Here is a 26,070-nt window from a genome sequence, read left to right as displayed (position 1 = left end):
CGGAGCTGTTAGCAGGAGGAGTGCTGACGTTAAGCAGAAGATGAGTTCGTACACAGTGACTCTGAACGGCCCTGCTCCATGGGGCTTCAGACTACAGGGAGGCAAGGACTTCAACATGCCACTCACTATCTCCAGGGTAAGGGCACAATTTGGGCTCAGAATTACATAAAACAAATTGTTAGTAAATGAAAAGAAAGCAACAAGCTGAGTGATGTAAAATATCAGCTAAGGTCATTTGAAACTGCAGCTAAACATCCTTAACTAACTAAGATCAAGGTGAAATTCAGCTAAACAAATGAACAACTTAGATTTCGTTTCATCATCGTAATTTTCTCCAAAATTCTAAAAAAAAAATTACATTTGGTGCATTTTTTGCAAAAACTATTTCAACATGTTTAACTAAAAAAAATCAATTCAACAAAAAATAAAACATTTCAGCAGTTTGAGTCAGAGGAGACTCTTCATCCTACCAGTGAGATATTTCACTGGGATTAAAGCATAGCTTTGCAAAACAAAGTTTGCCCAAGTTCATAATCCTTTAGCGGCTTGTGTTTCTGCATGTTCTAAATGCATGTGCATGCACATAGGTGTGATCTGGGATTATGTAATGTTGCTGTACTTGATGATGACAGCGTGGCTCCAGCTGATCTTCCAGGATGTTTTAACCAGTATTACTGAAACCAAATCAAACACACATGCAGATGACATTTCATGTCAGATTAGTTCCAAATTGTCAAAAAAAAAAAAAAAACAAGTTTAAGGGTGATTAGAGGGTTTTTTAAATTTTGTTATTTAGTTCTGAAACAAAACTGAAAATAATTTCCAAAAGCTGCAATTCTGAGAGTAAAGTTTGTTTGATTCAAACTTTTCACTCTTGAATTGTTGCAAAGTTTTTGAGAAGATGTAGCTACTTTTGTACTAAGGAAGACAGCAAATCATCTTTCAGCCAAGACTCTGACTAAACTGCTGGTGTGTTAGCAGTATTTGCTTTAAATAGCATTAGAGGAGAACTGGATGGATGGATGGAGGGATGAAGGGAGGGAGAGAGGTGGGAACAGGACAGGAAAGACGTGAGGAGTGCGAAGAAGCTAACGACAGCTTGTGTTACCTTTAGTAAGCTTAATTCCTCACTGCTGTTCAGTTTCATATTCATCCTCTGGAGCTGGGCCTGTGGGCGAGCAGACTGAAGCAGGAAATGAGACAAAAAGGAAAGAGCTGAAGGTCTGACGCTCACCTGAGTGGAGATTACCTCTGCTCCCTCATACCTTCAGATTATTATTCTTCAGTCACGGTTGAGTGAACATACAGATTTTCTCCTGGTTTTGGAGGATTTTTGCTCTGGATGATGAGATTTATGTTCATCCTCTGGTTGGGATGGATCTCAGCAGGTTAACACAAAACACTGGCAGCCTGGGATAATATTTCAGTTTGACGTAACGCCACCTCAGTTTGGATTACTTTTCCCAAGAACTAAGAAAAGAAAACAGAATGAAGACTGTGGGTCCCTTTGATGCTATTAGCCAAAGCAAAAAGAAAATAAAGATGGGATGCATAAGATATGAACATGCATTTATTTGTTTTCAGTGTTATGTTCTTGTGTACATTAAGTTTAAATAAGCAAAAGCTACTTTCTGGTCTCTGATTGGGTGCTGACTTGAGCTGATGACAACAACACATATCAGGTCAAACTTCAAATGATTTTGACACACAACTCCTCGTATGTTAATGTAGCAAATTAGCATCAAAACACGTCTAGCCTTAAAGAGTATAGATGTAGTATAAGGATTAGTATCTTCATCAAATACCTGCCAAATCCAGTCGTATTCGTGTTTACTGCCATCTGGTGATGGGTCCACAGGTGGCGAGAGCCAATTGTATTTACATGTTACCGTTATTTGTTATATAATTACACAAAAATACACTATCTTACTGGCTGTTGTCAGTTATGGACAAGCACCAGAAGATTCTAGATGAGAAGCAAAGACAAGTCACACACAGCAAGTCAATAAGTAGATAAATGCATTGTCATATTTGGTACTATCGCTTTTGGGCATTTTACGAAAGGGGGCACTTAGTACATTTATTACGGTAACATTTCTACTGCATCAGAGTGTGTGTGTGGTTGTTTACCATCTTGCTGTTAGCTTGTTGTTATAGTTCTGAACAACTCATTAAATGAAGTAAAACACCACGATTGACTCATTATTCACTTCACACACATTTCACTGTTATATTGAGTTATTGGTAATTGAAAATGTAGCTTGAGCTATTTTAGAGCCGACTATTTGCTTCCAATTCACTGTTGGCATTGTTAGCTCAGCCTTAGCCTATAGCCTTCTTCAGTTAATATTAGAATAAAACAAAAAGACTCCATAGCTTCTTAGGGTGGTAAGAAATAACTTCTGGGTTGTTCCTGTCACTGACTTCAGTTGTTTGGTGGCGCTAGTGGTTGTCAAAGGGACCGGTGGCACCTGTGCTTAGCAGCCTTGCCTTTGTCATTGTTCCCCAGGGCAGCTGTGGCTAAACTGTAGCTCATCACTATCAGTGAGTGAAAGTGTGTGTGTGTGCGAGCGTGCATGCGTGCGCACGTGCGTGTGCGTGTGTGTGTGTGTGTGTGTGTGTGTGTGTGTGTGTGTGTGTGTGTGTGTGTGTGTGTGTGTGTGTGTGTGTGTGTGTGTGTGTGTGTGTGAGAGAGAGAGAGAGAGAGAGAGATTCACTGAAGTGTAAAGTGCTTTGGAGTCTGACTCTGAAAGACGCTTTACAAGTGCAGGTCATTTATCATTCATTTAGAGCTTTTTGCTGGCTAGTGTCGACTTACAAATGCCGGCGCTGCAGCGCTAGCTTGGGGCAGACTCTGCAACCTCACAGATTGTAAATAGTGACTCCATCCCTCTTTGACCATTTTGAAAGGAGAAAATCTGGTAACCCCCCAGCCGGCTGAGAATGAAATATGTTTAAATGTAATTTTCCTTCCAACATGACTAAGACATTAAACTGTTTGTGATTTTTTCATTGTAAAAGTCTTTCATATTGCACCTGCAAGTATATTTTAAAAACATAAAATTTGGGTGGGCAAGGGTCTGCAGCAGGGGGCAGTTGCTCCCTCCCCTTGGCACCTTCACATCTGCCTCTGTATTTTATACATTAAAGGGTTAATACAAAGTTTTCCACATTGTGTGTGTGTGTGTGTGTGTGTGTGTGTGTGTGTGTGTGTGTGTGTGTGTGTGTGTGTGTGTGTGTGTGTGTGTGTGTGTGTGTTTTCTTGTTTTTCCACCCATGTCAGCCTTGGAAGTGAATGTCAGTAGCAGGTGTGTGTGTGTGTACGTGTGCATGTATGTGTTGTTGCAGTGAACGACTGCACAGAGTCAATCACCATGAAGCCATTAGCATTATTTTTAACTCTTTAACGAGTGGACGGTAAGTCCAGACTCACCACCGTATGTCTCAGAGCTCCCCGAAACACCGTTTCTGTGGAACTCAACCACAAAAAAATGGTTTTGTTTTTAGCTGAGCCGAGGGATTAGCTAATGGTGGAAATATGGAGCGTAATTTTGAAAGATGGGGAGGAAATGTTTTCTCTTCCTGTCTCCATCTGCCACTAAAACATTTAAGACACTGTTTAGAACATCAGCAGTAATGATTTTTCTGTAGTTTACCTCTGAAATGCTGCTGCTCTTTAACTCATTCTCCTCATCAGACAGGCAGATTGCAGCTCTGCTGTTTTTTATGATTATAACACATGAGCCAAACTGAAGGGTGAGTAGATTTTGTGTCATCTCCTCTTCCGTCCGCGACCTTTAGTTTGATTTACTGTGACTCCACAAACACTGAGATAATGTGAGGAGTCAAATGCACTGTCAGCTGAGATGCGATGAGTGATTGAATAAACAAACTTCAAAGTCAAAACGTGCTCAGAGACTTTTATTCCCGTCCTTGCAAGTTGTTCTAAGATGCACGACAATGTGCACAAACACAACTGTGAATTGTGTCTGTTCTCCTGAATGTCTGGGATCTTCTCTGTGCATCTTCCCTAGATAACTCCTGGCAGTAAGGCAGCAGGTGGAAGTCTGGCCCAGGGCGACATCATCTCAGCCATCGATGGGGTCAACACCGATGGGATGACGCACCTGGAGGCCCAGAACAAGATCAAGTCGGCTATCCACAAACTTGCACTCACAATGCTGAAGTAGGCAACCATTACTCTGGTGTGAATGTAGAAAGTGTAAATGTGTAAACAAGAAAATAAGAGCAAGATTCTGTGTCCGTACAGTACTTTAAAAAACTTGGTTTGACTGATGGATCTTAGTTCACTGCCAAACTCGCCCAAAACACAACAACTTGATGTTTCTGCAGCATAAACATCTAAGATAGGGTTGAGTCACAGGATATGTTTGTTCCAGCAAGTGTTTTGCTTATATATGCACTTGAAAGTTTTAATATTCATAGAAACCGTCTGCTTATTCCAATATTATTCATTGACTCATGTTAAGATTACTGTTGTTTTTATTATTATTATTAATTTATTTCATTTCATTTTATTTTGCTGATTTATTTTTGTTGTTGTTCATTATCATTATTACAATTTTATTAATATTTTTCCTGTCATTCTAAGTATAAAATTGATTTTGTAAATAGGATAGGCATAGAAAGCTACACCTTTTGGTTGTTTTACATGTAATCCTTGGTATTATTGTGGTTTTTCTTTTTCCTTTTATTTTCTTTAAAATAACCAAATAAACACTGTAGATTGATTGATTAATACTGTGTGTCTATAGATCAAGACGTCCCGCTCCAGTTCCCACGGCAACACCAAGAATGGAGTCACCGATGCCCATCATCCCTCACCAGAAGGTATAAAACACACCAAGAAAACAAAGACAAAGCATGATGTGTATCAAAAATCTGTGTTTGTCACATTTGTTCTGTGTTCACGTCTTGATGTTTTGGAAAAAAATCTTTTATTGTTCATTTTGATGCAATCGGGTAAAATTCTGCTGCCCTCTAGTGTCAAATATTCATGGTACACCACCAGGATGGGCTGCAGAGAGGTCAAAGGTCAGCCAACGCCTACAGAATGACAGAAACCTGCTGTCACATTTGCTGTTTTAACTTTCTCTAAGAGAAAATGTGTTCAGTAAACGTTTCCGTACAGTACAAATTTTACCTTAGCATGTTTATGAAGAGGCGCTTGCTACAAAAGCCCTGAAAGGCAAGGGAAAACATGTTTTATGTTTTAAATTCTCATTCAACTCATAGCAAAATAAAAAAAGAAATGCAAGAAATAAAAAAAAAAACGAAAAATTGGACAAGAGAAAGGGAAAAATGTTTCTGTTGCCTTTCAGGGCTTCTGTATCATCATTTTGCAGGAAAAGTAATAAAAAAAAACACCTGATGACAAAATAAACAGTCACTTAATCATTTTAGCAGGTCTAGTATACATAGACAAGTAAAGTATAAACTCCCTGTCAGGTTTTGTGTTCTAATCAGGACGATGGTGCTAGACTGTAGCTTTGGGCCACAGGACCAGCCACCTGCTGCGTCTGTGTGTGTGTGTGTGTGTGTGTGTGTGTGTGTGTGTGTGTGTGTGTGTGTGTGTGTGTGTGTGTGTGTGTGTGTGTGTGTGTGTGTGTATGTGTGTGTGTGTGTGTGTGTGTGTGTGCGCGCGCGTGTGTGTGTGTGTGTGTGTGTGTGTGTGTGTGTGTGTGTGTGTGTGTGTGTGTGTGTGTGTGTGTGTGTGTGTGTGTGTGTGTGTGTGTGTGTGTGTGTGTGTGTGTGTGTGTGACCATTAGGAGCATTTTTACCTTCACTTATGAAGTCCTAAAGGAAATGACGGCACTCTGGAGCATTTAAACATCTTCCTCGCTGAACTAACTACAGTCTAAAAGGAGAGAATGTGCTCAGAGCATTCCATCGCTGTGCTCTCTCACCCCTCACACGTGACTCTATTTCAGGATCGTACACACAAGCATCTCTGGCCTCAGACCAGGTAACAGAATAGCAGCGGGTTGGTTCTGTATTACAGGCTGATCCCAGCTCCTGCAGCTAAAGGTTAAACAACCTCCGCTCAAACTTTAGGACAACGTTATGAAGAACAGAGCAAGAATTAGTTTTTGTGCTCTTTAGATTTCCTAATTTTACCTTTTAATGCTTTTTATTTTCTATCAGTGTTCAGTATCACATTAACAGAATGTTTGGAACAGAAATTAGCTTTTAAAATCTGCTTAATTATCCATTTAAATCGGCTTCAGAGTCACTTTTTGTGGAGCACGCAGTGTAATGTGCTCAGCACTAAAAATATGTTTGATCACAAGTTTGTTTGTTTAATTATTCAACAATATTAAAAACAACCTGAAGGAACGTACACGGGCTGTAAACCAGGAGTAGTCGTTTATCTTTACACAAACGTTTCTTTATAATGTTTATGTTTGACACTTTTAGTGTAAGGACTTGTGAAAAAACAATTATACAGTTAATTAAACAATCTTTCTACATTTAAACATGAGTTAATTATTTACATGTGGTCCTAAAACGTTTTCACAGCCACTTAATCAAAGTACTTTTAATCATCATCTTCACTGTCAGGGATGAGTTTCATGACATAATCAACCATAATCTCTGAAATCAGAGAGTTTATGGTTTCCATGGTAGCAGATTGGACAGAATTAAATGAAAGCACATTTAAATAGTTACATTATAAGATAAAGTTCAGGTACAAGAATAACAATGCCTGAAACCCTAAAGGTTTGGTGTTTGTTTCTACTGAGAGGACGAGGTTACGCTTGTCCAGAAGGTCAAATCAGCTAAGCTTCAGCCGTGGAGTGTTGGTATAAGTAAAGCCTTAGTCAGAGAATCCTGTCAGAGGTTAGTTAACCCTCTCAGGCTCAAAATAAGTTTTAATAAAAGGACAAACAACTAAGTCCTTCAGGTGTACTTCTGAGTTTAAAAAAGTTCATGAAATACGTATGTGGAGTAACCAGGTAGGTAGGTTTTAATGCTGCAAATCTGCAACGCCTGCCTCCAGAGGGTTATGGATGAAACCAGCAGGACCTTTGACATATCACATTCAGGGATCAGTCCCTGCTAATGTGTTCTCCCTCTGGAGCTGAGCTGCTTTACAGTCACAGCCAATGGAACGCCAGGTTTCAGGAAACGAGCTCCAGTCGAAGCACAGGCTGATGATCTCAGTTATCCCAGCAGCTCCACCACACACACACACACACACACACACACACACACACACACACACACACACACACACACACACACACACACACACACAGGTCAGAGCAGCTGTTAGACACTGTCATGGAACCTTTTGCTCTGGTTACACACCATCATCCTGAATCTCCTGAATACCAGTCCTAAGTTAGGGCACTCCCAGTCTATAAGGAGATGTTCCATGAGAGGGACGGGACATCTCTCTACCTACAGAACAAATCCAAGTTCTGTAGAGATAAACTCAACTAATCAGCTGTGGGTTTTCTCCACACTTATCCAGAAGGAAACCGAGACGCTGACAGCAGCAATCAGATGTCCTCAGCAGTTGGTGATCATTCGCTGCACCTCCCTAAATCTAAATGATTGTTATATGAGTCAAACTGGGGCTTTCTGCATAATTAAAACATACTATGCCTAATCCGAAATACAGTGAAGGTGTTCCCAGGTAGTCCAGTTTACATGTGAGATTACTTCAGTAATCTGAACTATTTGTTAGCCAGAGTCAGATGCAAGGATCTATCTTTACAGTAAATCTGCACCACCGTATCTTTCTCACATCATGTAAAAACATTAACAGCAGAGTAGATGTACTGCCTCCACAAATAAACAAAACAAAAACAGTTCAAATGTGAAAATATTTCCTTCCAAGATGTTTAACAAGTTCATTAGCTTGTTCTCACAGAGAAAGAGTAAAAACGGTGCTTTTGCACAGGAACGTCAAGTAGAAATAAGCTGTGTTCGCACTTTAGGAGTTATATGAATATTTCTGGGAGGCTGATGAGTGTTTAAAGGTGTCTACGGACATTGGTAACTTTGAAAGTTTGATTCTATCAAAGTACACAATAATCTGGTCCTTTTAGGGGATGGGGTGAGCAGCTGTGTGACGTGAAAAGCTCAGCCTATTACAGTGGTCTGTAGGAGACCACAAAGCAACGTCCCAATGTCGTGGGATGTGTTGGTTCTCGGAGTTTATAAAAACAGCAATTTTCCCATCCAGTAAATGCTGCTTATTTAGTTTTCCTTCCATTCTGCTTCAACAGCAATTCTTGATTTGAAATGCCAGGTGTTTGGTCACATCTGTCTGTCTCATTTCCTACTGAGTCACAGCCAATCAGCATGAGTTCACCACAAGTCCTGCACAGTGACTCTACCAGGCCCTAGTTCAGGAACTCAGCTGGTCCCTGAAAATTGCCCATGAAATGGTCCTGTTGGGCTAACTGGAGGTACTGTGAAGGTCCAGGACAAGTACTGGGAAGTTCTGATGGTGGCCTCACTGTAAAGCTGTTTCAAGATGTTTTTAAAATGCTTTTCAACATTTTCACGGTAAAAATGTTTTCACTACAGTTCCCAGAATGACTTAGTACTTCCGTTGTTAGCTACATTAGCCATGTAGGCTATTGCCAGACTTAATGGTAAATTAGAAAATAAAAATGTTAGCAATCTTGCAAACAATAAAAGTAAAACTCTAAAAATAAGAACGTGGTGCAAAGTTCATTCATGTCAGCAATTCTACTTAAAAGGTTAAACTAATATTTGAGACAGACTCATTCCATGCAAAGCCAGAAATTTCAGACTTTATTTGTTATAACTGTGATGATTATGGTTTACAGCTGATGACAACCCCGCACGTTCAACATCTCAGACAATTAGATTATTGTGAAAAGGCTCAACAGTACGACTGAATACATCTGGTTCAATATACCAGAGTATAAATCTCCTGCTCCGACATAAAAGGGTCTGGTGGTTTGTGTCATGTTTGTGTATATTTCTGCCTGTTCTGTGCTAAATGTGTCCCGGCAACAACCCCCCACAGTGTGTCACGTGACTGAAACTCTTCTGCTCTTGTCAGTCATTTCTCTGGATAGAAGCAGATCAGGGAAACGCGTCACTGCTGATAAATGGTGCCTAACCTGATTACAGGAGATCTCTGGAGCTAGAAGGTTTCTTACAGCAAGATGATGTCATCATTCATGATCAGCATATAATTGTCTGCTCCTCCTGTTTGTCTATTCCTCTGATGTGTTTCAGGTTATTGCCAACACAGCTGCAAAGTCAGTACTGTCACTGTTTCTTTATCTCCTTAGCTTTTACTTTCATTTGCATGAAGCAACATTTAAATATTGAAAGAGGCAACGCTGTTGTGAGGTGAAGCATGTTTGTAGCACGGATTGATTGTTGTGTGCAAACATGAGCCAAAGGTTTAAGCTTCTTTGTAGCCGTGTTCCATCTGAGCATGGTTGACTGCTTTTGTTTCTGATTTACAGCTTAAACAGCTCACATGATGCATACAGTTAACATGTGCTGTTAGCAGTGAGTGGTCATGTGGAGTGGGCTGCACTGTTGTCCCACTCCTAAACATTTTATTGACTTTCTTTCATTTTTTGAAAGAACATTTTAGCACCTTGAACCTCAGTGTTTGCATGACTGCATTGGAGCCGTTTACTCAATACACACTGCCCATCCAAAAAAGTTGCCACCAAGTAAAAAGTCACACACTCCAACATTTTGTTGGACCGCCCTCAGTTTTGATTACGATATGCATTTGCTGGGGCATTGTTTGGTTAAGCTTCTGCAAAGTCAACTGCAGCAACCCCAGAGCACTGCCCCCACAGGCTTGTACCGTAGGCACTAGGCATGATGGGTGCGTCACTTCATCTGCCTCTCTTTTTACCCTGATGCACCATCACTCTGGAACAGGGCCACTCTGTACTCATCAGACCAGTTTTTATGATGTGTTGGACAGTTCTAAGCCAGTTTACGTCGTTTCTACAATCTCCTTAAATGCTTTCTCTGCTTGATGCATGCCAATGATCTGACCCTTCTCAAACAGACTAACATCTTTTCCACGACCACCAGATGTGTCTTTCTACATGGATGTTTAAGAACTGAGAAGCAACTCATTGCACCAGTTGGGGTTAAATTACTTGTTGCCAGATAATCCCCATGCCCATGCAGTAATTGTCCAATAAGAGGCTCCTACAGTTTTGTACAGTAAAGTGGTTATGTAATGCTATTGTGTTTTCTGTTTTTCACTTTGATGCTTTTTGTTGATTTGTTTTCACAAACCCTCCCAAACCTTTGATGCCCCTCTGACCTCTGACCCTTCATCGACCCCTGACAGTGTTGAGTACACCCCAAGTTTCAACCCCATAGCTTTGAAAGACTCAGCCCTGTCCACCCACAAACCCATAGAGGTCAGAGGTCCAGGAGGGAAGGCCACCATTGTTCACGCCCAGTACAACACACCCATCAGCATGTACTCACAGGACGCCATCATGGACGCCATCGCTGGACAGTCACAGGCTAAAGGGCATGACGGGTGAGAGCACACAACCAAAATCAAGTCTTTCATCTGACAGATTATTACATGTGGTCAGTTCATCCAAAATACAGATTCAAAATCAAACATTTTAAAGGTTTATGGCATGAAGTAATACAATTATAAATACATCCTGCCATGGTCGAAAACACAAAGGGAAAAATGTTTTTCCTTAAACAATGCCACCAGTTAAGGTCACGGCTTGCCACAGCTGGATAAACTGCATGCATTTACATCATTAAGGCTTTCTAACACTAAACATGTTCCTTTGATGTCTGAAGGAAACTTGAAATCCTAAATCCATCAAATATAAGAAACCTACTGACAACATCTAACATATCACCTAGCTGATCTGGTGTGTTTTCTTTCTTCTCTTTAATTTATGATTGTAAAAGTCCATGTAGGGACAAATGCTGCAAATATGCTACAGCTAAAAGCTTTTTGCTACAAACATGGGGCTGCAGTTGTACTGTTTGCCCATGTACGATCTGTTTAATCTGCCATCAGAAACAGGATTATTGGGGTAATTGTAATTTGGGTGAACTGTTTCTTTAAGGTGAAATGCAGCGAAGCCTTTGAGTTTACATCTAAGAGCCCGTATTATGCTCATAAACAGCCCAATTTCTGAGAAGTGGGATCTAATGAGGCACAGGAGTTAAGTGCTCGCCCTGTTAGCGGAAGGTTTCAGGTTCGAGCCCCACTCAGTCTGTCACTATTGTTGTGTCCTTGGGCAAGATGCTTAACCCACCTTGCAGCAGACTCACCTCTGTCAGTGTGCCGCAGGGCAGCTATGGCTATAATGTAGCGCATCCCCACCAGGGTGTGAATGGGTGAATGACTGTGTTGTAAAGCACCTCGGGAAGTTCCGGACCTTTTACCATTTATATGACAGGAGGAATGTACATATCTGTATTCAGGGACCTGTTAAAGGTCCTGGAACATAGATCTGTTTTTCATAGCATGCACAGGAGCTTCAGTCAAATCTGTTTACAAGTTAAAGCCTCTCTGCAGTATCTAAATGAGATGCAGCTAAACCTGCAGAAAGAAACCCATCCCATAAAATGTGGCCTATTAAAGTCAATGCTGCTGCACACAGAACACCTACAGTAGTACACATTTAGGCTTTTCTGTGGTTTTGTCTGTGCCATCTACTCCTCCATGCCTTTCACCCACTTTCCTCTGCTCATTCCATCCAACAAACCAACCACACCCATGCTGTCTTCCACCCATCCCTCCTCGTCTCACCCACGACCCCAGTGAGGAGGCGGGATCATCTTTGGCGTGAGTACAGTACCAGTGCTTTTTTTATTCCTATTCTCCACTAACATGTGGCCTTTTGTCTCATGACTTGTTGACAGCTTGTGCACCACTCAGACTTTCTCTCTATTCTGTGTGTACTTTATTGTGTTTTTTTGTGTCGTGCATGGTGGACTGTGATTCATGTGCAGAAGTAGGTACTTTGGGCAAAGTGTGAAGATGGCATCGCATTTTGGGAAACCTGAATGGGGTTTAATGGAATGGGAATGTTCTGACACTCAGGTTTTCAAACAATGATGGAAACATTCCCTAAATATGTTTTACTGATTGATGCTCTTACTCTCCACCAGAGGAGCGCCATTGTATTCACTGTGCTATTATAGGCACTTTAAGAGAAGCTGTTGAATAAAAGGGTTTAAAATATTCAATGAAGAAAATAAAAGCAGTAACTGATACAATAACTTCCTCCTAAATCCAATTTGGCAACACAGACGTTCCTAAATGAGAGTTTATTAGCACAGGTGCACCGTGGCTCATTTTTAGTTATTTATTATTGACCTCAGAATCTCAGCAGATATTTTGTATGGATCTTTAGTTCCCTCTAGTGGTAGTGCTCTGCTGTGGGTCCAGATCCAAAAATAAATGTAAAATATAGAAAAACTATTAATAATTTGCATTTCCTTCTAATTTCTTTATTCTATTATAGTTAATAACTGTGTTGTTTTCTTGTTTGCAACAAAAGCTCAATAGAAGCTGTTTGCTTATTGCCTGGTTTCATTACATTTCATCTCTGCAAAGTGTAAGCAGAGATACACACCAGTTCAGTGGCCTAGTGGTATGAGTGTCCACCCTGGGACTGAGATATCAGAGTTCAAATCCCGGTCAGGTCATACCACAGACATGGGACCCAATGCCTCCCTGCTTGACACTCAGCTTTAAGGGGTGGATTGGGGAATTAAAATAGTTCCCGAGTGCAGCTGATGGGTCAAAAGCAGAGAACAAAAACTAGTGGGACTTTAACTTCAACTTAAGATCATCCATCTTTGACACTTTGTCACAAGCTAAACAGTTTGGGAACTGCTGCAACAGATGCTTCAGTTTCCCCAAAAGCATCCCTTAAAATAGAGAAATGTGTAACATAAATGTGTATATTATGACTTAAAAAGTATTAAAGCCTTAAGATGCTTTAAGATGATTTTTAAAATCCCAAATAAACAGTATACATAAATTTGTTTCATGCTTGTTACCCTATAATGTTTCCTAAACACTTCCGAATGGAGACCACAGCTGAGTGCATGGTGGGGATCAAACACGGATGTAACTATTCTCCTCACCCTGCAGTGGGGTTCTGCCTATCAAGGAGCCCGTGGTGGACTGTGCCTCTCCAGTGTACCAGGCGGTCATCAGGCCAGGAGAAACACCTCAGGACATGGCTGACTGGGCTCGCCGTGCCGCCAACCTGCAGTCTAAAAGCTTCAGGGTCCTGGCTCACATCACCGGAACTGAATACCGTCAGTATCCAGCCTCCTCGTCTCTATCCTCCCTCTTGCTTTTGCCCCAGTCTGCCTGATCAACCCCTTGCTTCTTGCTCACTTTCTCCTACATCATTATTGAGTCCTCTTGTGTGATTTTTCTGTCTAGTGCAAGATCCAGATGAGGAGGCACTGCAGAGATCAAGGTAGGAGGGAAATGAAAAGCTAATCAAGCTTCTTTTGCAGTAGATCAAGTATTTACTGGTGAATTTCAGTCACAGTTGTGGTTTTCTGCTTAATCTAATTGAAATAATAGTTATGATCTGTAACAAGACAAGGCAAAAATTCACATCCTGCATGTTTGAGCTTTACTTTAAATTGACTTTTTATTACATTTTTGGCTAATTCAAAACAAGTATGTAACTGGCCACTCGCGTTAGCTTCCTTTTTTCTGTTCATATATAAATGTGATGGGATGTTTTACAAAAAAACCGAGAAAAATCCAATGTTTTGCTTAAATTAACCACCTTTTTCTGACATTTTCACCATCAGAGAGAAGTTTGAGTCAGAGGTCAAAGGCCCACGCTTTGCTAAGCTGAAGAACTGGCACTGCGGATTGTCTGCACAGATCCTCAATGTCCAAGAATAAAGAGGTGGAGGAGGAAGCACTAAGAGGGGAAGAACGAAGGACGAGAGGAGGACATGTAAACATGGGCAAAAACACAGGAAGTGGGAATGAAATTTGAAGAGGAGATTGAGCAAAGGGAGAAGGGAACTTCTCTGGAATGTGAGATAAATTGTTGTGGTGTAGATTATTAGACAGTTTATTAGTTCATGTCAGTGTGAGAATGCTTTCTGTTTTTAAATGTCCAATATGTGTGTCTGCTGTTAAGACCTGATCTCACTTTTGGGTTTTTCTTTCAGTTTTGTTTCCTGATTATTTGTCTCCTAAAAGAAAGGGAAACTGTACAAAAGACAAGTATTTATGTGAACCCAACCTCCCCGCTAAAACCCCCCACAAATGTATGATTTTAAACCTAAAGGAGCGCGTTTGCATATGTTGCTATTAGAGAAAAACAGTATGTATCTACATGCACAAATACTGTATGTAAAAATGCACTCAGAACTGTACTGATATCAATGTGAATAAATGTTTTCTTAAACCTACACAGATGAGCTGTTGTAAATGAAACAGCGCTGCTTTTAGAAACTGTAAGCACTTTGTAGATTCTTTATTCCACAAGTGAGACATCCAGGAAATCAGAGGAACGTTAGGAATCAAGATATCAGCCATAACAAGCAACTAATAACTTGTGACAGCTTAATAAAATTTGAGGTGACACGTAGAACACTAAGGTTTGATAAAGCCTCAGAAATGTTTTAGCTGAGCAGCTCATGGAGTAATGTATTGTATTTTATGTTACTTAGCTCTTATGATTTTAACTGGCACTTATCAAAGATGTAAACAAGAACAAAAAAGTTTATTTATAGAGTGAATACAGTTCAGTTTATTAGTGCCAACTCACAACACAGGTCTTATCAGGGCACTGTACAAAGCAAACGTTTGTATTGAAGCTACTTATTTACAGCACGTTGAGTTCAGGTAAACATTCCAATTAGTAAAAGGTTTCCTATGTAAGCAGGTTGCATCGAGTCACTGACTTGTGCCAGAGTCTTTACAGCAATCCTCATACTGAGCAAGCATGCAGTGACAGTGGAGAGGAAAATTCCCTTTTAACAGGAAGAAACCTCCAGAGGATCCTGGCTCAGTATAAGCAGCCATACGCCACGACTCATAGGGGATGGAGAAGATAGAGCAGACACACACACACACACACACACACACACACACACACAATGAACAGTTGAACTGGAGTCACAATACTTTGTTAGATTCTGTTAATCTTTACTTATAATAAAAGTTAGACTCACCGAGGCAGATGTCTCCAGGGTTGTGGGGCTTTGCTACGACACATACAGCAAAACAATCAGATCAAAGGCCTCAGCCCACTCGGAGCAGGCCGTTTTATCCAAACTCCTAGGCCATGCACACACCTTCCCACAGAAAAACACGTGGGTCCTCACCATCTGGTTGTTCAGCAGCAAACCCCAGCACACTGTGAAGCACATTCTAGGCATGCCAAGCCCAAATAATCTGCGTCATCGCTTAAACACATTCCTTGGGTGTGGATAGGTGGTGGGCAATTATTGTCCTTAAAGCTGCAAATCCAGGGTTTCCCCCTTTTCAGGAATTAGGCACATGAATATTTTTTTAATCTGTAAATGTCTTACCCATTACTGATATTACTGTAATATAATGTAGGTTATATGTTGCTCACCCCCCATCCCCACCCGTATAGCCCCATGTTATCTGAACTGCGTTAGCATCAGCCAATAGCCTTAGTCCGGGTTGGTTTGGATAGTTGTGCCCGTTTAATAAATGAGACTAAACGTTCTTTCAGATTAACTGATTTGAGACTTGATCAAAGTCAAGTTAATTTATGCAAAAACTAAAGCTTGTGACTGGACTTTGACAGGAAACTCTGACCCTTCTGCTGGAAAAATCCTCCAAAATATGTTTTTTGAAGCCGATTCGTTCATATCGTATAGTTTGTTTACTGAAGCCAGAATAAACCTTACACAGAAATCTTTTTAACCACCAACGCAATGTTGTGTCATGACACTGAACTGGGAAAACAAGCAAACGTTTATTTATTTATTTGTAGTTTTTGTGAAAGCACACATCTGATGGCGCTGAATAGAGGTGTTGTTGAGTCATTACTGAACGGCTTTTTTCTGCTGGGTCAGGATGATAGAGTGAAACAGATAGAGGAGGAAGAGGAGGAGGAGGAGGGATGCTGTGACTCATTCAGGTGAAGATGACGAAGCATTTTTCGTTGGCTCACACTAACCAAACAGCTGCAGACGCGTTTTTGTTTCCCCTAACTTAATTCCACACATCAATGTTTCACTTAAATAGATAAAAGCTTCATTCATAATAATTTAATTTTGAAGAAAGGAAATCAAATCTCCACAGTGGATGAAGCTCAGCGATAGAACACAGATTACATCAGTCGTGTGACGTGAAGAGGACTCCTCTCCCATCCAGGACTGCAGCTGGTCTGATTGTCATTTTTACTTGCAAACTCAGATTCGGAGAAAAGTGCTGTCAAAATAGCAAAAAAGGAAAAGATGATGGGATGTCTGAGGGACGGGAATGCTGCATGGCTTTAAAATGCTGCAGCATCTAGCCATTTCTCCTCCTCCTCCTCCTCCTCCTCTCTCCACCCCGTTGATACAGTCTGATTCCTCCTCCCCCTTTTCCCTCATTCTGCCTGCTGTGGCCCTGCTGTGCATCACTCTCAGCCCTCTGCTGTAGCACCAACAAGAGGAGGAGCTAAAACACTCACATACTCAGGAACACACGCTCTGACGCATCATAGTCTCTCCTCACTGCACGCTCACCGTAAACAGCATCCAGGCCCTTTCAAAGCAGGGGGAGTCTAGTCGTCTTGTCGCCCACCATGGATGTACTGATGAAAGGGTTCTCCATGGCCAAGGAAGGGGTGGTGGCAGCTGCAGAGAAGACCAAAGCAGGCATGGAGGAGGCAGCAGCTAAAACCAAGGAAGGGGTGATGTATGTAGGTATGTGGGACATGATGCATGTGGACCTGCAGGACAAGGCAAAAAGAAACACATTATGGTTTTTGGTGTGATGCGCTATTGTCGAGTGTGCTGTTGCACCATTTTTGTATTTAGGACATGAAAAAAATGAAAGGGAGGAGGACAAGGAGGATGGAGGGGATGGAGTGAGCGCTGGAGGGATACTGGTGCAGGACTGCTGCAGGACAGAGGGAGTGGGATCTGGAAAAGTGACAAATAGATCATTGAGAAAACAGTAGAAGCTGGACAGGATGGTAGACCGGCTTGTGTTAGGGGAAGATAACTAAGAAAATAGAAGAAAATGGCTTCCTGCAGAAGATTTTATCACCGCTTCAGGATTTATGATTAATGATCCAAACGAGGCAGCAGATTCACTCCAGCAAGCCAATGATGACTTAAATATAAACATCTGCATCTTTTATTAATAAGCAGTAATAAGGTATTTTTAGTTAAAAGCAAAAAAATTATGTATTAAAACAATATATCTCACAGTAAAATATGCAGGTTTGTAACATTTTATCCTCGTGTCGTTTCCTGTGTTTTTAATTTTAGCTCAAACACAGACTGCGTCACATTTCAAGGTTACCACCTAAGAGGTGGGGAGGCGAGGCTGGTGTAAGGAAGGGGAGTGGGAGGGAGTATTGCTCACCTCCTGCAGTCTGTCCCAACAAGGCTGCCTCTGGCGTCACACAGCAGCTTCAAATGTGTAATCAATGAAAAAAAGTGCATGTATGAGTTCATACTACACGGGAAATGGTCTAAAGTAGATATGGAAGTATCTGTTTGATGCTGCAGCAAGTTTCTGTCCCACCCACACAAAATTCAAGTGAGCTGGATTTGCCTCCCGACTCATGATGGCAAACCCTGCAGCTCATGAAATATCAAGTAAAACGTCCAAGAAAACAAATGATGAGGGTTTGATGCTTTAAACCGTTTCTGTGCAGGAGCAGGAAAAGGTGATGCAGGTGGAAAACTCAGGTGATGGAGAGGAGATGGCGAAGATGAAATAAAATGCTAATCACAGGATGAGGAATATTGCAGGAAAAGCTATGTTTGCTGAAGTGAAGAGGGTGGATGCCTCTGATTAAACCACTGTATCGGTCTATTGTAACTAAATGTCTTTTTCTGCCTTCATTCTGAAAATGATGTTGGATTTGAGCTGTCAGAGGGCCCCTCCCGCCAGGGCTGCTAAATCCTCCTCTGGAAAAGAACGATTAGATCCTGATATTTGCATGTTTCGTGTGAATTATTCATAAAATGAAAAACCACTCTAATCCCAGCTATCTTCGTTTAAATCAGACAAGATTTAGATCAGGATTATCGTTTATGATCAGGATTTATTTCAGAGATTTGTCCTCTGTCCCTTCCTGTGGAGACCTGTCCAATTCTTATTTATAACTTAAAAGATGTGAGAGACGTCTGAGTTCCCTTGGAGGTCAAACACTCCTCCGTTGGAACAGTTTGTTCTGCACCGTCATGACAGAGAGATCTGATCAATCTGATGCTCACAGGAAGCAGTGAGACACAGGTTAATGTGTGTGTGTGTGTGTGTGTGTGTGTGTGTGTGTGTGTGTGTGTGTGTGTGTGTGTGTGTGTGTGTGTGTGTGTGTGTGTGTGTGTGTGTGTCCAGACGGAGCGTGCTGGGTGTGCTCCATCCAAGGCGGTTCTGCAGATATATTTCCTTTTCCTTTAACAACTGCCTCTGATCTTTCAACGCAATTTCCCTCCTTCCTTTCCTCACTTTAGCAGATTATATAACTCCAGATTAATCTGTTTGGGATCATGCTGCAGTGAGCATGAGGCTGCAGAGCAGAGAGAGGTGCTGATGTCTTTCAGTAAGTTATTAAGCCATGCAAAGCTCCTAAACATCAAATACTGGGAAGTCTGAACTTTGGAGAAAAAATAAGGTTTTCAAATAAACTTGAGTGTCTTAACAGATAGAGAGTATTTCCAGCAACTAATAACTGATAGAACACATGGTTTGTGGCTTTTTGACAAAGAACTAAACTGTTTTGCAGGAAACAAAGTATTAAAAATGTTAATAATTAGTTGAAAATATATTTTTTGTTTATTGGCTATATAAAAAAATACAATTTTTTTCTCAAAACAAAGGAGACTTGTAGATAATTATGATATTTTTCTATCTGCAGGTAGCAAGACAAAGGAAGGAGTCGTGTCATCAGTAAACACAGGTAACAAAAGCTCCATTTGGATTAGAATAAAAGCATTTTTCTGTCATAAAACTGAAAATGTGTCTTATTTTTATCATTTTAAAGCTGAGAGCTGCACAAAAATGACTAAATGACAAAGTTGTTTGGGTCAAATGAAATAAGAGATTATTATTTACTGTTGTGCTCCTCCATGCGTCCCAGTGGCCAACAAGACCGTGGATCAGGCCAACATCGTTGCAGACGCATCAGTCACTGGTGCCAACGAAGTGTCACAGGCAACCATCGAGGGTGTGGAGAATGTCGCAGCATCAACCGGACTGGTCGGTCAGGTCAGTTACCATGGTAACGCCGGAAGATTTCATCTGAACCAGAACACTCATTAGACAATTAAAATCATCTGTTACACGGTTACATCTGATTCATGTGTAGTTCAACTCTAAAATATTCCATTTTACAGTTTTAACTGCTATTTTGAAGTTAGCCACTAGATGGAGTTATTTCTCTCTAGACACGATGCTCCACATAAACCTGATTCTAACAAAACTCTGACCCGGCAGCAAATGTACATTTTTTGTGACAGACTATTTTATTTGTATATTTATATTATTTGCATATTTGATTTGACAGAATGTTACCTTAATGGGTATACAAGTACAGACAACATATATGTGGCATATGTGTTTAATCTAAGAAAAAACATTTAAAGTGTGAAACAATTGGCACAATCTTAATATGATTACATTACAGTTTATATCATCAGTCAGCCAAAATGGTTGTAATTTGTTTATGACAAAAGCAACAACAGTTTTGTTTTGCTGTTTTTTTAATTGGATCAAATGTGATTCTGAGTTAAATGTTCTTCCTCTTTTCACGTGCAACTCACTTTTTTTTCCTTTCATTTCTGCATACCCTGGTGAGAAACTGAAAACATACTTTGTCTTCAATAAGGGAATAAAACTGTGAAGCTCCGCCCATACTAAACAGTTTTTTTAATGATCTATTCATCTTCAAAGTGAAGACTTTTTTTTAACTACATTTTTTGGCTCCCTGTGTGGACCGAACATCAGAGGATTATAGTTAGGGTTCAACTTTGACCCTGAGTAGGATCTGATTGGAAACGTTAATCTGGAAATTCCCGCCAACTAATGGTGCGATGAAGGTATTTCAGCATTTTGTCAGAAAAATGTGGATAAAGATGTGTGTAGCTCTGAAAACAAAAATTTTAATGATTATTTCTGGTTATAATCTGAGTTTTTCATGCAGGATTAACTTGAAAATAGTCTCCTACACCTATCTCCTGCATTAGCTTTTGATAGAAAATAGGTGGTGAAAAGCCTGTCAGATCTACATCACACTGTCACTTAACATTCATGGACTCACCCATTATGACTCATGATGGGAAAGGCTGTTGTTGGTTTAGTGTCTAGGAAACAACAGACAGCATCCCAACTAGTAGGAGCTAACCATTAGCATTAGCAACTCCACCACACAGCAGAACTCCAGAACCTCCAGGCTTGTGTTATTTGTGGATATAAAACATCCGCGTTGCAATTCAGTGGTAGAGTCACGTCGCTCTTATCCAATCTGAGACAAGATGTTCAAATATCAGGAAACAAAATTCCAAATCCTGCCGTGTTCTGCTGCTCTCTGCAGCAGCAGACTTGTCGGTGCTGATCTAAGCATTCCTGGGCTTTTTTTACCCTGAGTATGGCTTGCAAGGCATTCATTCCTACAAGAGACCACTGCAAATGTATTGATTAAACAAGTGAACCACACCTTTAATGAACAAAGTGATGCAGACATGACCAGAATCATGACTTTTCTGTAATTTTATGTGATTTTGACAGCAAATAAAATCTAAAGCTCAGATCTTATAAACAGAACATCAATTTGATTTTATTCTGTTTATTTATATAACGTCAAATCACACTAAGGGTCATCTCAAGACACTTTACAAAGTAAACATTCCAACTGAAACTATCAGTGCATTAAGTTCAGTTTTTTTTTACCAATTGGTTAAAGGTTTTCTGTATAAGAAACCCCCAACAGATTGCATCGAGTCAGTGACTTGTCATTGACTTTACAGCAGTCTAAGCAAGTATGTAGCGACAGTGGAGAGGAAAACTCCTTAAACAGGAAGAAACCTCCAACAGACCCTGGCTCAGTCTCAATCCTTGTTCTGTAATGTTGACTTTTCTGAGATGTTAAATGTGTGAACATTTAACATTTGTGTCTTTACAGCATGCCCTTTTCTGTTGTTTGTCGTATGTACTGTTGTTGTGTTTCTGTTCTCATTTTTTGTTGTTTTATGTTTGTGTCTCATTTGTGTTTCCCTGATAGGAGGAGCCTTTTTTCGAGGTACATATTGGTCAGAGAAGTGTGGGGGTCATAGGTCCACCTCAGTAGGATGGGGTAGAAGCAGAGAGGGAAAATCCTGCATGTCTAGAAACAACTTATTTGTCACATGTGCACAATCTAACTCATTCCACCAACAACAAACCTGCAGAGCGACCTTCGTAAAGCAGCTTTCTGTTGCAGGTTTGTCGCTATGGTAAGTGAGCATCAGGAAGGAAAACTAAACAGAAGCTCTTGATGCTTGAAAAATGATTAGTTTGACTTTTCTGTAGCTTTGGACTTTTGTATAGAAATGTAAAACAATTTATTAGAAAAAACTGTTGAATCAATTCTTGAATTTATTACTTAAAAGCTTTTTCTTGTCTGATGCTCACTTCTGATGTGGCCGAGGCAACACTAAAACTAAAATTATCTTAACCAAGTTGCTCTTTAGTACACTTACAACCACTTTTCTATATAAAATCTCAATAAAATGTTAAGTTTGTGAGGGTTATTTTGTCTGTTGAAGATGTTGCATTTATAAGAATCAACAAGCCAGCTGTATCCAGATTCTTTAGCACATAGCTACTGTTCATTCAAGTCAAGGCAAGCTGGTTTAACGTGTCACTTACCACATCAAAACAAATGTGCTTCACCCTGCCCACACCTTATCAGTTCATTCAGAACAATGCAGCCATTCTTGTATAGGTATGTTTTTGATAAGAATCGTTTCTTCTCCTCCCACAGGGAGAGTATGGCGGAATGGACCAAGGTGGGGAAGGAGGAGAGGTAAGACGAGTTAGATGAGGCAGATTAAAAGATCAACATCTATAACGCCATCCTTTGTGAATAGAAAATGGTCTGACACTTGAAAATATCAGATTAGGAGCAGAGTTCATATTAGAGAAGTGCCATGGGGTCAAAAGTATAATTTTCTGGGAAATATCAGCAGTAGTACTTTTGCATCTTTAAAAGTTAAAACTGTTTAAGGTGTGTTTCTAAGGTGGAAGAAGGCAGTTTTTGTTATGTCTTTTAAATGGGATTTGAAGCAAAGCACAGGGTCGAACCGCATGCCTAGGTTCTTTGTCATGTCTCTGCAGTGCAGAACATGGCTGTCATTTGTTTTGAGACAGAAGCTGCAATAACCATAATTTGTGTTTACGGTGCAGGGCTTTATTAGAAAACCAAAGCCTAAAGGCCACACGCATAACAGTGAAATCTAAGATAATGAAAAAGGCAACAAAGAGGCATCAAATAGATGGAAAACAGCAGAAGGCCCAGTACAGACCCTTGAGGCACACCGTTTATCTGTGGGAGGGCTTAGAATGTAATTTAAAGCTCACTATCAGCAATCTCACTAATAAATATTGTAGCGGGCCAGGGCTGTTCGGGGTTTGTTCTGTTATTACAGTTATGTGTTTGTTGTCATGTTGCTATGGTAACGGATGACGCGCTCTCTCGGCGACTGTTCTTCCGGTGAGAGCGCGCCTTTTTGTTGTTGTTGCTGTGGCCGCGCTGAGGAGTGTAAGATTAAACGGGTGCTCCCAAAGAAAGCTCTGTCTCCTCCGTGACTGAGCTCACCACAAAATGATTTCAACCATGAAATCACTTATACAGGTGCTGGCCAGTAAATTAGAATATCATCAAAAGGTTGAAAATATTTCAGTAATTCCATTCAAAACGTGAAACTTGTACATTATATTCATGCAATGCACACAGACCAATGTATTTCCAATGTTCATTACATTTAAATTTGATATTCATAAGTGACAACTAATGAAAACTCCAAATTTGGTATCTCAAAAAATTAGAATATTCTGAAAAGGCTGAATATAGAAGACACCTGCTGCCACTCTAATCAGCTGATTTACTCAAAACACCTGCAAAGGCCTTTAAAAGGTCCCTCAGTCTTGTTTTGAAGGCACCACAATCATGGGGAAGACTTCTGACTTAACAGCTGTCCAAAAGACAATCATTGACACCTTGCACAAGGAGGGCAAGACACAAAAGGTGATTGCTAAAGAAGCTGGCTGTTCGCAGAGCTCTGTGTCCAAGCACATTAACAGACAGGCGAAGGGACGGAAAAAATGTGGTAGAAAAAAGTGTACAAGCTCTAGGGATAACCGCACCCTGCAGAGAATTGTGACGACAAACCCATTCAAAAATGTGGGGGAGATCCACAAAGAGTGGACTGCAGCTGGAGTCAGCGCTTCAAGAACCACCACGAGGAGAGTCATGAAAGACATGGGATTCAGGTGTTGCATTCCGTGTGTCAAGCCACTCTTGAACATGAAACAGCGCAAGAAGCGTCTCGCCTGGGCCAAGGACAAAAAGGACTGGACTGATGCTGAGTGGTCCAAAGTTATGTTTTCTGATGAAAGCAAGTTCTGCATTTCCTTTGGAAATCAAGGACCCAGAGTCTGGAGGAAGAGCGGAGAAGCACAGAATCCACGTTGCATGAGGTCCAGTGTAAAGTTTCCACCGTCAGTGATGGTGTGGGGTGCCATGTCATCTGCCGGTGTTGGCCCACTCTGTTTCCTGAGGTCCAGGGTCAATGCAGCCGTCTACCAGGAAGTTTTAGAGCACTTCATGCTTCCTGCTGCTGACCAACTTTATGGGGATGCAGACTTCACCTTTCAACAGGACTTGGCACCTGCACACAGTGCCAAAACCACCAGCACCTGGTTCAAGGACCATGGTATCCCTGTCCTTGATTGGCCAGCAAACTCGCCTGACCTTAACCCCATAGAAAATCTATGGGGTATTGTGAAGCGGAGGATGCAATACGCTAGACCCAACAATGCAGAGGAGCTGAAGACGACTATCAGAGCAACCTGGGCTCTCATAACACCTGAGCAGTGCCACAGACTGATCGAGTCCATGCCACGCCGCATTACTGCAGTTATTGAGGCAAAAGGAGCCCCTACTAAGTATTGAGTGCTATACATGCACATTCTTTTCATGTTCATTCTTTTCAGTTGGCCAACATTAGAGAAACAAACAGTTTTTCATTGGCCTTTAGAATATTCTAATTTTCTGAGATACCAGATTTGATGTTTTCATTGGTTGTCACCTATAAATATCAAAATTAAACGTAATAAACATCGGAAATACATTGGTCTGTGTGCATTGCATGAATATAATGTACAAGTTTCACGTTTTGAATGGAATTACTGAAATATTTTCAACCTTTTGATGATATTCTAATTTACTGGCCAGCACCTGTACAGTTACACCAAAAAAGTGTAAAAATTGTATTATTAGTGTGTGACTTCACTGATTTAATGAGTGTTTGAACCTTCTTAAGGAAAGTATCTAAAGACTTCTTATCACTTCTTCTTGTTCTTCCTTCCAGGGGTATTAGTCATCACCAGGACCTTCCAGCATCCCTTTTTGCCTTCCTCGTCTCACCATACCAAGCTCCAGATGTCCAACATATTTTTTTGTGACTTTACAGGGCCAAAATCAGAACAGACTCTTCCAGATGCTGCACTCACCCCTCTCCAACACACCAGAGCCCCTCTAACACCCCCACCCCACCCCACCACCACCACCACCATTACCATCTAATTTTTCTGCAGCCTATAGCTTTCCCTCTAGCTGCCCTTCACCTGTGTGTTAGCATATCCTAATATATACCCTGGTGTTGTTGCCACCCAAAGCCTGCCACCCCATAGAGAAACCTCCAACACAAACACACACGTTCACACCAACATACTTGAACTGGGAGTAGGCATGAAACACCCATTTTCAGAACAAACCAGCAGATGGCACAATGAGCCAATAAGTGACAGTAGGATACTAAACGGTGTGTGTCATTGTGAAGCTGAAGGAGTTTGCATGAAAGGGTGTGTGCGCTGCAACCTGTGTGTTAATGTCGGCTTGTGAGCATGTGTAGCAGCTGGCACATGAATAAATTTTCTAGGGTCTCGAGTGGGAAATTGTGCATCAAAGACAGATATCGCTGTGTTACGTGTGCTTTAGTTTGTTACAGTAGAATGCATGAGCAGATGTTTCAGTGTTATTTGTGTAGCTCAGTCTGGCTTTGTGTGTGTGTGTGTGTGTGTGTGTGTGTTTGTGTGTGTGTGTGTGTGTGTGTTTGCTTAAGCTGAGCATTTAGAAACAGGGTTAGTAAAGAGAAAAGCAGTGATGTGGTGTCATGTGATGCATGAGAATTTCAAAGCACTTTCAAATGATCTTCCACCTGGAAACATGCAAGACGACTGAGCGTTTAACAATCTTAAAATTCAACATTACGACTTCAAATCATCTCGGTTTTAAGAAGCTTGAACTAAAACAACCAGATTATATATTAGAATTCCTCCGCCAGTCAGCAATAGTAATTATGTCACAATTATCTCGTGAATTTCTCCCAAAGCACTGGTTTTCTTGTCACTGTGACTTTACACTTGAGTTCAAAACGTTTGGGTCAGAAGTTATTTCCACTAAAGGTCCTTGATATCACTTCCCATTCAACTTTGTCTCACAAAGAGACCGATCAACACTTTTATTTACACAGAGAACCTAAAGTTTCTATGCAAACATGCAGGAAGTGCAGTCCAGAACAACAGAATATTTATTAAATGTAAGAATCTTGTTTTTTATTTAATGTTATTTTTATATTTTTGAAACAGCT

General features: G+C 40.8%; 2 protein-coding genes and 1 long non-coding RNA gene across 4 annotated transcripts; 2 read left to right on the top strand and 1 right to left on the bottom strand.

Annotated features, from left to right (window-relative positions):
- On the top strand, positions 1–14,433 carry ldb3b (LIM domain binding 3b). Its single transcript, XM_015962912.3, has 9 exons — positions 1–136; positions 4,035–4,186; positions 4,776–4,851; positions 9,247–9,269; positions 10,340–10,537; positions 11,795–11,818; positions 13,136–13,305; positions 13,436–13,472; positions 13,819–14,433. Exons 1-9 carry the CDS (start codon positions 41–43, stop codon positions 13,913–13,915), a joined length of 873 nt encoding a protein of 290 aa, XP_015818398.1. The 5' UTR covers positions 1–40; the 3' UTR covers positions 13,916–14,433.
- Positions 14,434–16,595: 2,162 nt separating this feature from the next.
- sncgb (synuclein, gamma b (breast cancer-specific protein 1)) lies at positions 16,596–25,007 on the top strand. Of its 2 annotated transcripts, XM_070545712.1 has the most exons (6): positions 16,596–16,911; positions 19,080–19,121; positions 19,302–19,429; positions 21,441–21,458; positions 22,182–22,223; positions 24,790–25,007. In XM_070545712.1, exons 1-6 carry the CDS (start codon positions 16,791–16,793, stop codon positions 24,796–24,798), a joined length of 360 nt encoding a protein of 119 aa, XP_070401813.1. In that variant the 5' UTR covers positions 16,596–16,790; the 3' UTR covers positions 24,799–25,007. The 2 variants fall into 2 exon arrangements, with proteins under 2 accessions (XP_070401813.1, XP_015818400.1); XM_015962914.3 differs by lacking the exon at positions 21,441–21,458.
- On the bottom strand, positions 16,829–19,403 carry LOC139063541 (uncharacterized). The gene is made up of 2 exons (XR_011516915.1): positions 19,277–19,403; positions 16,829–16,937 (listed from the first exon to the last, which is right to left on the bottom strand). It is a non-coding gene; the product is annotated as an uncharacterized lncRNA (long non-coding RNA).
- Positions 25,008–26,070: the final 1,063 nt, after the last annotated feature.

The sequence above is a fragment of the Nothobranchius furzeri genome, chromosome 16 (genome assembly GCF_043380555.1).
Source record: "Nothobranchius furzeri strain GRZ-AD chromosome 16, NfurGRZ-RIMD1, whole genome shotgun sequence".
NCBI lineage: Eukaryota > Metazoa > Chordata > Actinopteri > Cyprinodontiformes > Nothobranchiidae > Nothobranchius > Nothobranchius furzeri.
This window is presented reverse-complemented; position numbering and strand designations above follow the sequence as displayed.

Bases quoted from the DNA above. Each gene is read 5' to 3' on its own strand.
- sncgb (XM_070545712.1), top strand. From the start codon at position 16,791: ATGGATGTACTGATGAAAGGGTTCTCCATGGCCAAGGAAGGGGTGGTG. The intron at 16,912-19,079 runs GTATGTGGGACA...TTCTATCTGCAG, and splicing joins GGAAGGGGTGATGTATGTAG to GTAGCAAGACAAAGGAAGGA. The intron at 19,122-19,301 runs GTAACAAAAGCT...CATGCGTCCCAG, and splicing joins CGTGTCATCAGTAAACACAG to TGGCCAACAAGACCGTGGAT.
- ldb3b (XM_015962912.3), top strand. From the start codon at position 41: ATGAGTTCGTACACAGTGACTCTGAACGGCCCTGCTCCATGGGGCTTC. The intron at 137-4,034 runs GTAAGGGCACAA...CATCTTCCCTAG, and splicing joins TGCCACTCACTATCTCCAGG to ATAACTCCTGGCAGTAAGGC. The intron at 10,538-11,794 runs GTGAGAGCACAC...CCACGACCCCAG, and splicing joins CAGGCTAAAGGGCATGACGG to TGAGGAGGCGGGATCATCTT.